General features: G+C 43.9%; 1 protein-coding gene across 16 annotated transcripts in view; it reads right to left on the minus strand.

Moving 5' to 3' along the window:
- Nucleotides 1-4,378: 4,378 nt before the first annotated feature.
- LOC112227468 (RAB11-binding protein RELCH homolog) overlaps nt 4,379-11,228 on the minus strand; it is a 67,217-nt gene continuing 60,367 nt past the window's right edge. For 8 of the 16 annotated variants that reach the window (XM_042308957.1, XM_042308961.1, XM_042308958.1 and 5 more), the window contains 3 exons: nt 11,124-11,212; nt 10,851-10,921; nt 4,379-5,533 (listed from right to left, as the gene is read on the minus strand). In XM_042308957.1, the coding sequence (XP_042164891.1) occupies nt 5,413-5,533; nt 10,851-10,921; nt 11,124-11,212 (281 nt within the window). In that variant the 3' untranslated portion in view covers nt 4,379-5,412. Of the gene's footprint in view, nt 5,534-10,850 lie in introns of those variants that run through there. The other 8 variants (XR_006080329.1, XR_006080324.1, XM_042308963.1 and 5 more) reach the window with 5 other exon arrangements.

The raw sequence follows: 11,228 nt of genomic DNA on the forward strand, positions 1-11,228 counted from the left end.
AAGTCATATCTGATATATAGAAAGATACACTCTGTTTGTATTCACTGTATATGATTTGCTGCTATACAGTTATAAGCCTACACTTCAATGTAAGTTATTTTCTATGTCAATACAAATTACTATTGTAATTTATTTTTTCACCTTTATTTAACCAGGTAGGCTAGTTGAGAACAAGTTCTCATTTACTTACAACTGATACCTGGCCAAGATAAAGCAAAGCAGTGCGACAAAAACAACAACACAGAGTTACACATGGAATAAACAAACGTACAGTCAATAATACAACAGAAAAGTCTATATACAGTGTGTGCAAATGTACTAAGATTAGGGAGGTAAGACAATAAGTAGGCCATAGTGGCGAAATAGTTCGAATTTAGCAATTAGACACTGGAGTGATAGATGTGCAGAAGATGAATGTGCAAGTAGAGATACTCTGGTTGCAAAGGAGCAAACAAATAAAAACAGTATGGGGATGAGGTAGTTGGATGTGCTATTTACAGATGGGCTGTGTACAGGTGCAATGATCAGTAAGCTGCTCTGACAGCTGGTGCTTAAAGTTAGTGAGGGAGATATGAGTCTCCAGCTTTAGTGATTTTTGCAATTGGCTTTGGGGATGACCAGTGAAATATACCTGCTGGAGCGCGTGCTATGGGTGGGTGCTGCTGTGGTGACCAGTGAGCTGAGATAAGGCAGGGCTTTACCTAGCAAAGACGTAAGGATGAGCTGGAGCCAGTGGGTTTGGCGATGATGGCACTGTGATAGACTGCATCCAATTTGCTCAGTATTGTTGGTGGCTATTTTGTAAATGACATCACCGAAGTCAAGCATCAGTAGGACAGTCAGTTTTTCGAGGGTGTTTGGCAGCAATTCGTTCCAGTCATTGGCAGCAGAGAACTGGAAGGAAACGCGGCAAAGGAGGAGTTGGCTTTGGAGCTTGTCTCTTTCATTGATGAGACCTTTACAACGACACAGTTAGTCACTGGAAGGGCTTCACTCGGTTCTGTCTTTTGCCCCCCTCTCTCTGGCCCTTCCCGTAAGCCTTCGCTTAGTAGGCGGGGCCTATCTACAGTTAGCAGAGTGGCAATTAGGAGCTGGAACTGACGAATGTAGAAATGAAATGTTTCAACTTAAACACTGAACATATCGCTAACACACAACATGCACAGTTCAAGGCTTCAGTTTAGCCTCTAATACCAAACACAGCTAACGCCACAGAGCCATCTGCCTGTGTCTGTCTGCCTGTGTTTATGTCTGTCTGGCTAAACATTGCCCAAGAGGCCAAAGCAAAGTGATTTATTGGGCATGTTCGGCAAATAAGCCTCCACTCCCCCCTCATTTCTGCTACAGGCAACCCACTCACAAAGGGAGAGTAAAACCTGGACAACCAGGAAAGGACAAGGAAGGTTTCCATTAATACATGCTCGTGGTCTGCCACACTCGGAATGTGACTGTGTGTTTTTGGCCATAGAAGTGACCACAGTGCTGGACTCGGCTCAAAGGGTTCCGTATCCTGTTTGCAGGTGTCACTGGCAAACGCGTGCGTACACCCCCCCCACCCACACATACACCCCCCTAAAGGGCAGAGAGCGGTTAAAACAGTAGAAGGGAATAATGTGGTTACGACTTGAAGACCATTTCAAATAAAATCAAATGTTATTAGTCACATCCGCCAAATACAACAGGTGTAGTAGACCTTACAGTGAAATGCTGAATACAACAGGTGTAGTAGACCTTACAGTGAAATGCTGAATACAGCAGGTGTAGACCTCAGTGAAATTCTGAATACAGCAGGTGTAGACCTCACAGTGAAATGCTGAATACAGCAGGTGTAGTAGACCTTACAGTGAAATGCTGAATACAACAGGTGTAGTAGACCTTACAGTGAAATGCTGAATACAACAGGTGTAGTAGACCTTACAGTGAAATTCTGAATACAACAGGTGTAGTAGACCTTACAGTGAAATGCTGAATACAACAGGTGTATTAGCCCTTACAGTGAAATGCTGAATACAACAGGTGTATTAGCCCTTACAGTGAAATGCTGAATACAACAGGTGTATTAGACCTTACAGTGAAATAATGAATACAACAGGTGTAGTAGATCTTAGTGAAATGCTGAATACAACAGGTGTAGTAGACCTTACAGTGAAATGCTGAATACAGCAGGTGTAGTAGACCTTACAGTGAAATTCTGAACACAACAGGTGTATTAGACCTTACAGTGAAATAATGAATACAACAGGTGTAGTAGATCTTAGTGAAATGCTGAATACAACAGGTGTAGTAGACCTTACAGTGAAATGCTGAATACAGCAGGTGTAGTAGACCTTACAGTGAAATGCTGAATACAACAGGTGTAGACCTTACAGTGAAATGCTGAATACAACAGGTGTAGACCTTACAGTGAAATGCTGAATACAACAGGTGTAGTAGACCTTACAGTGAAATGCTGAATACAACAGGTGTAGACCTTAGTGAAATGCTGAATACAACAGGTGTAGTAGACCTTACAGTGAAATGCTGAATACAACAGGTGTAGACCTTAGTGAAGTGCTGAATACAACAGGTGTAGACCTTAGTGAAGTGCTGAATACAACAGGTGTACTAGACCTTACAGTGAAATGCTGAATACAACAGGTGTAGTAGACCTTACAGTGAAATGCTGAATACAACAGGTGTAGTAGACCTTACAGTGAAATGCTGAATACAACAGGTGTAGACCTCACAGTGAAATGCTGAATACAGCAGGTGTAGTAGACCTTACAGTGAAATGTTTACTTACGAGCCCCTAACCAAAAATACAGATAAGAAATAAAAGTAAAAAATTGAAGAGCAGCAGTAAAATAACAATAGCGAGACTATATACAGGGGGTACCGGTACAGAGTCAATGTGGAGACTATATACAGGGGGTACCGGTACAGAGTCAATGTGGAGGCTATATACAGGGGTACCGGTACAGAGTCAATGTGGAGGCTATATACAGGAGTACCGGTACAGAGTCAATGTGGAGACTATATACAGGGGTACCGGTACAGAGTCAATGTGGAGACTTTATACAGGGGGTACCGGTACAGAGTCAATGTGGAGACTATATACAGGGGTACCGGTACAGAGTCAATGTGGAGGCTATATACAGGGGGTACCGGTACAGAGTCAATGTGGAGACTATATACAGGGGTACCGGTACAGAGTCAATGTGGAAGCTATATACAGGGGTACCGGTACAGAGTCAATGTACAGAGTCAATGTGGAAGCTATATACAGGGGGTACCTATACAGAGTCAATGTGGAAGCTATATACAGGGGGTACCGGTACCGAGTCAATGTGGAGACTATATACAGGGGGTACTGGTACTGAGTCAATGTGGAGGCTATATACAGGGGGTACTGGTACAGAGTCAATGTGGAGACTATATACAGGGGGGCACCGTTTAGTTGAGGTAATATGTGCATGTAGGTAGAGTTATTAAAGTGACTATGCATAGATCGTATCAGCGCTGTAAAAGGAAGGGTAGCCATATGTAAATAGTCAGGGTAGCCATATGTAAATAGTCAGGGTAGCCATATGTAAATAGTCAGGGTAGCCATATGTAAATAGTCAGGGTAGCCATTTGTAAATAGTCAGGGTAGCCATTTGTAGTCAGGGTAGCCATATGTAAATAGTCAGGGTAGCCATATGTAAATAGTCAGGGTAGCCATTTGATTAGCTGTTCAGGAGTCTTCTGGCTTGGACCTACTGCGTGCTTTGGAAAAAGACATGATCTTCTGACTCGCCACACAAACACACTGTAGTAAGTTAAATAAAAACACAGGACCCTAAGTCATCCTTCACCAAAGTTAGGCTTAAAGCCTCCTCAGACACACTGCAAACACAGCTAAGCTCTCATGCAAATCAGCCACATTTTCGCTCGCGCTCACACACACACATACAAATACCAGCATGCTCCCACTATGTTCCATTCCTACCCACATGGTACACTGTTCTCAACTACAATTATTTGTCCACCTGGTGAGTTATCAGCAACAAGTTAAATATTAATGGGAATATGCTAATACTGTTCTGTATGAGGGGTGGGGACAGGGTGATACATTGATAGGAGAGCATAAAGCTTCACACATCACTCCCTACTGTATACTGGTGCAAGGACTCTGTAAATGCTATCAGAGTCTGTCCCAGCTAGTGAACTTTGGAATCCTGGACAGACAAAGGGACATAAAAGCTCTTTGAAGTTTCTAGAAGTTGCGGCTGTATGTGAAAGATGAGGGGGGATTTTGTGTTTATTACTCTGAACACCTGCTGAAACCTTGAGCTCTGTATTGAAAAGGATGTTTTTTACATGCATACATATACACACACAATAATCACCATAACAGGTGTACATGAGTACACAATTGTTTATTTTATTATTTCATGACACCAAATTCAAATGTACATAATAATATGGGTCCCGCCTTCATTTCAGTGTATCATACAGTTTACTTGTAGAGCATAACATGTCATTAAAATGATCCCAAAGAGAAAATAACTCAACCCAAATCAAACAGCCACTTTAGAAAATAGCCACCCGAGACACGCAGAGGCAGAACGAGAGGCAGAACGAGAGGCAGAACGAGAGGCAGAACGAGAGGCAGAAAGAGAGGCAGAAAGAGAGAGAGATGGATTAAGGAAGACAATCAGTGTTCTTCTCTTTTCCAACAGAAATACAACAAATCCAATGAAAGGTAGTGATGTGGATGTACATCCTCTATAATAAGACTCTGAAATCAAAACAGAATATAATAGCAAGAGAAAGTAATAAAAAAAAAGTGAAGTGCAGATTTCTGTGGAGGAATACATCTTAAATCATTCATAAAATATCAAAACAACGAGAGATGAAATAAAAGGCAGACGATTTTGACTTCAAGTAGGCAATTTGCCAGAGCCATGAACATACAGATGTCAGTCAGTTAGCTACTCCTCTCCATGTTGACACAAAGGTTCCGGAACAATCACATTCTGACAAAGAACGCCACTAAAATTCTAACTGGACTGGAACGTTCAGAAAGCTTTTGGTGACAACATTGCATCTGTAAAAATTCTAGAACAAACCCAGTTGGCCAAATCTTAGTGGCTGTATCTCAATAGTATAATAATTCATTTCTCTCCTTGAGACGAGGAGAGGAAACCACTTCAGACTATTGACATACACCCTGGACCTGATCAAATATGTAGAAAAGGGCACCCTTCCTTCCTAGGGCTCAGTGCTGTCCCCTGTCCAGTCAAGGAGGCGTGAAGGATGCATTCAGAAGGCGTTCGAGCAGAGACCCTGACCTGGCCCATCGTTGGAGCCTGGGCTGGCACTCCCAGACAATGGAGGCTCATGGGATATGTAGTGTGCTTGCTGCTAGGAGGTTCGGCGGTGGAAGAAGGATCACTTCTTTCTCTGGAAAACGTTGGCCAGCATGGCGCCGGACGTGGTCAGCTGACCCATCTTACTCAGGAACTTGGTCTTGGCATCTTCCCCAACCAGACTGGCAGCGATGGACACAGATCTACAGCAACACACAGTTTGAACACATATAAATATGTATTAGCAGTTAAACATAGCATCATTATTGGTCCACAGATACACAATATGGTTATATTGATGATAGCCTGTACAATGGGATATATAATATAGTGTACACGTGGATATATATTATATAGTGTACACTGGGATATATATTTTATTATATAGTGTACACTGGGATATAGATTATATAGTGTACACTGGGATATAGATTTTATTATATAGTGTACACTGGGATATAGATTTTATTATATAGTGTACACTGGTATATAGATTATATTATATACTGCACACTGGTATATACTGTAGATTACAAACTAAGCAAAAAATAAACGTCCATTTTTCAGGACCCTGTCCAAATAATGTCATTGATCTTCATTGTAAAGGGTTTAAACACTGTTTCCCATGCTTGTTCAATGGACCATAAACAATGAATGAACATGCACCTGTGGAAAGGTTATTAAGACACTAAAAGCTTACAGAGGGTAGGCAATTAAGGTCACAGTTATGAAAACTAAAGAGGCCTTTCTAATTACTCTGAAAAACACCAAAAGAAAGATGCCCAGGGTCCCTGCTCATCTGCGTGAATGCGCCTTAGGTATGCTGCAAGGAGATCTGAGGACTGCAGATGTGGCCAGGGCAATAAATTGCAATGTCCGTACTGTGAGACGCCTAAGACAGAGCTACAGGGAGACAGGACGGACAGCTGATCGTCCTCGCAGCGCCAGACCACGTGTAACAACACCTGCACAGGATCGGTACATCCGAACATCACACCTGCGGGACAGGTACAGGATGGCAACAACTGCCCGAGTTACCCCCCTGAATGCAAAACCCCTCCATCAGCGCTCAGACTGTCCGCAATAGGCTGAGAGAGGCTGGACTGAGGGCTTGTTGGCCTGTTGTAAGGCAGGTCCTCACCAGACATCACTGGCAACAACGTTGCTTATGGGCACAAACCCACCGTCGCTGGACCAGACAGGACTGGCAACAACTTCACCTATGGGCACAAACCCACCGTCGCTGGACCAGACAGGACTGGCAACAACTTCACCTATGGGCACAAACCCACCGTCGCTGGACCAGACAGGACTGGCAAAAACTTCACCTATGGGCACAAACCCACCGTCGCTGGACCAGACAGGACTGGCAAAAAGTGCTCTTCACTGAAGAGTCAAGGTTTTCTCTCACCAGGGGAGATGGTCGGATTCGCATTTATCGTCAAAGGAATGAGCGTTACACCTGTACTCTGGAGCGGGATCGATTTGGAGGTGGAGGGTCCATCATGGTCTGGGGCGGTGTGTCACAGAATCATCGGACTGAGCTTGTTGTCATTGCAGGCAATATCACCGCTGTGCTTTACAGGGAGGACATCCTCCTCCCTCATGTCGTATCCTTCCTGCAGGCTCATCCTGACATGACCCTCCAGCATGACAATGCCACCAGCCATACTGCTCATCCTGATATGACCCTCATGCATGACAATGCCACCAGCCATACTGCTCATTCTGATATGACCCTCCAGCATGACAATGCCACCAGCCATACTGCTCATTCTGTGCGTGATTTACTGCAAGACAGGAATGTCAGTGTTCTGCCATGGCCAGTGAAGAGCCCGGATCTCAATCCCACAGAGCACGTCTGGGACCTGTTGGATTCGAGGGTGAGTAGAAAGGCCTCTTTAGTGTCCTAAGTTTTCATAACTGTGACCTTAATTGCCTAACGTCTGTAAACTGTTAGTGTCTTAACGACCGTTCCACAGGTGCATGAATTGTTTATGGTTCATTGAACAAGCATGGAAAACAGTGTTTAAACACTTTCAATGAAGATCTATGACGTTATTTGGATTTTTACGAATTATCTTTGAAAGACAGGGTCCTGAAAAAGGGACGTTTCTTTTTGTTGCTGAGTTTAGATTATATAGTTTCGAGTTTAGATGATATAGTTTAGAGTTTAGATGATATAGTTTAGAGTTTAGATGATATAGTTTAGAGTTTAGATGATATAGTTTAGAGTTTAGATGATATAGTTTAGAGTTTAGATTATATAGTGCACAATGGGATAGATTATGCATGGCGTATACCAAACATTAAGAACACATTCCTAATATTGAGGACCCCCCACTCTTTTTTTGCTCTCGGAACAGCCTCAATTCGTCAGGGCATCGACTCTACAAGATGTCGAAAGCGTTCCATAGGGATGCTGGCCCATGTTGAATCCAATGCTTCCCACAGTTGTGTCAAGTTGGCTTGATGTCCATTGGGTGGTGGACCATTTTTGATACACATGGGAAACCGTTGAGCTTAAAAATCCCAGCAGCGTTGCAGTTCTTGACACACCCCATTCAAAGGAACTTAAATCTCTTGTCTTGCCCATTCACCCTCTGAATGGCACTCGTACACAATCCATGTCTCAAGGCTTAAAAATCCTTCTTTAACCCGTCTCCTCCGCTTCATCTACCCAAATTGAAGTGGATTTAACAAGTGACATCAATAACAGATTACAGCTTCCACCTGGATTCACCTGGTCAGTCTATGTCATGGAAAGAGCAGGTGTTCCTAATGTTTTGTATGAGAAAGTTAGATGCACAAATATCCTACCCCGAAGACATGCTAACCTCTCACCACTACAATAACAGGGGAGGTTAGCATTTTATAATCACACCCCAAATACACGCTAACCTCTCACCATTACAATAACAGGGGAGGTTAGCATTTTATAATCGCACCCCAAATACACGCTAACCTCTCACCATTACAATAACAGGAGAGGTCAGCATTTTATATCACACCCCAAATACAGGCTAACCTCTCACCACTACAATAACAGGGGAGGTCAGCATGTCTTGGGGGGTATGATATTTGTGGGTCTAACTTTCTCACTCATTATTCAGGACTATCTGTAATCATGGTAGCATCCACATTAATGTAAAAGTGTTAAGAAACACATTTCATTCTTATTTACAATAAAAGTGACTCCAAAATAATGTAATCATTGCACTCTAGGAGGAATATGGGAATAAATTCTTAACTTTTGGCTACTTTCATACACAAGTGAATTTGTCCCAATACTTTTGGACCCCTAAAATGGGGGGGGACTATGTACAAAAAGTTCTGTAATTTCTAAATTATTCACCCGGTATGGATGAAAATACCCTCAAATTAAAGCTGCTAGTCCGCACTTCAACCTCATAGTCAATGTATCACTTCAGAGTACAGAGCCAAAACAATATATTTGGAGCTGACTGTAGATAGCCTGAAGAATGGGAAATTATTACATAGGTACACTGAATGGTTTTTACAGGCTATCATTCATCTAGAATGTTTTGTATATAGTCTCAATACTCTTGGTCTCCCTAAACATCCAATTCAGAGAGGTGTTGCTGTTAACGGTCTGATTATAACATTCTCATTTCTTTGCCGTGACCTTGACCATATAACTAGACTGGTAAAAACAGTTGCTTAAGTGTTAACAATAAAAGTTCCTTCTGTTCTCTACTGACTGACAGTTAAGAGAGTTCCTCTTTTTCCCCCTCTCTGCCTAACTGGGGTTGAACAACAGCAGAGAGACGCAGTAACAACATCACAACGACATATGGTCAATACTGGAATGAAAGTTATGAGCCACAGTAAAATGCTGGAGTTAAGCTGCTTAGTCGTAACATGGTTGTTGAGAGACGTGATAAAACAAGCCCATATCGGGGATGGATCCTGTCATTAGACATCACTGTTGTCTCTGACACTGTGCATTATGATGACAGAGATTCTAGTTATAACTGTTGTCTCTGACACTGTGCATTATGATGACAGAGATTCTAGTTATAACTGTTGTCTCTGACACTGTGCATTATGATGACAGAGATTCTAGTTATAACTGTTGTCTCTGACACTGTGCATTATGATGACAGATATTCTAGTTATAACTGTTGTCTCTGACACTGTGCATTATGATGACAGAGATTCTAGTTATAACTGTTGTCTCTGACACTGTGCATTATGACATGATGATGACATTCTATGAAGAGAAAAACAGCCTAAAAACAATTAAGGCAGAAAACTATTGTGTGTGTTGCTAGGCTACAGCCTCAGAGTTCAAATGTTGAAATGTTGATGCACACACATCCCTCCTCCACTACGGCTGTACTCCTCCCTAAACTCCGCTCCTATCACCCACACTACGGCTGTACTCCTCCCTAAACTCCCCTCCTCCGATCACCCACACTACGGCTGTACTCCTCCCTAAACTCCCCTCCTCCTCTCACCCACACTACGGCTGTACTCCTCAAACTCCCCTCCTCCTCTCACCCACACTACGGCTGTACTCCTCCCTAAACTCCGCTCCTATCACCCACACTACGGCTGTACTCCTCCCTAAACTCCCCTCCTCCGATCACCCACACTACGGCTGTACTCCTCCCTAAACTCCCCTCCTCCTCTCACCCACATTACGGCTGTACTCCTCCTTAAACTCCCCTCCTCCTCTCACCCACACTACGGCTGTACTCCTCCCCAAACTCCGCTCCTCCTCTCACCCACAGTACGGCTGTACTCCTCCCTAAACTCCCCTCGTCCTCTCACCCACAGTACGGCTGTACTCCTCCCTAAACTCCCCTCCTCCTATCACCCACAGTACGGCTGTACTCCTCCCTAAACTCCCCTCCTCCTATCACCCACAGTACGGCTGTACTCCTCCCTAAACTCCCCTCCTCCTATCACCCACAGTACGGCTGTACTCCTCCCTAAACTCCCCTCCTCCTATCACCCACAGTACGGCTGTACTCCTCCCTAAACTCCCCTCCTCCGGTCACCCACACTACGGCTGTACTCCACCCTAAACTCCCCTCCTCCTCTCACCCACAGTACGGCTGTACTCCTCCCTAAACTCCCCTCCTCCTCTCACCCACAGTACGGCTGTACTCCTCCCTAAACTCCCCTCCTCCTATCACCCACAGTACGGCTATACTCCTCCCTAAACTCCCCTCCTCCTATCACCCACAGTACGGCTGTACTCCTCCCTAAACTCCCCTCCTCCTATCACCCACAGTACCGCTGTACTCCTCCCTAAACTCATATGATTCGCCAAGGGGGACCAGTACGGAAAACATAAACAAATGTATGCAGTCACTACAGTAACTTGCTTTGGATAAGAGCCTCTGCTAAATGACAAAATAAATAAAATAAAAAGACTCATGTTTGGGATCAAAACCAGCAGGCTAGGAAAGTGTGTGTGTGTGTTTTGAATGCTCTGACATAGCACACAGACACATGGGTGCTGCTTTAATGGTGTGTGTTAGTACTCACCCCTCAGCCTGTCCGATCCCTCTGTTCTCTACCTTGGTTTCCCCCTCCTTGATCATGGAGCTCAGGATCACCTGCAACAAGACACACAGCGGAAAATATGCCAGATTGCTGTGCTGTGGAAAGTATGCCTGGTGAGTCTCCCTTCTGGAGACAACATCACGCTGTGTGGTGAGTGGTCTGGGAATCAGCTGGTCTTTAGCTGGCATGGGAAACAGGTCAGTTGATGGAGTTTGGAAGAGCTACTGTATGGTCAATGTGAGAGTGCGTATATACCTCGTGTTCAGGAGATAGCTGTTCCATGTCCGCCCTCAGACACCTCAGTCCAGGCAGGAAGTGATTCACCATAAGCTCCTCTGAGATGACTGGAACAGGAAGTCA

Source organism: Oncorhynchus tshawytscha, linkage group LG29 (genome assembly GCF_018296145.1).
Source record: "Oncorhynchus tshawytscha isolate Ot180627B linkage group LG29, Otsh_v2.0, whole genome shotgun sequence".
Lineage (NCBI taxonomy): Eukaryota > Metazoa > Chordata > Actinopteri > Salmoniformes > Salmonidae > Oncorhynchus > Oncorhynchus tshawytscha.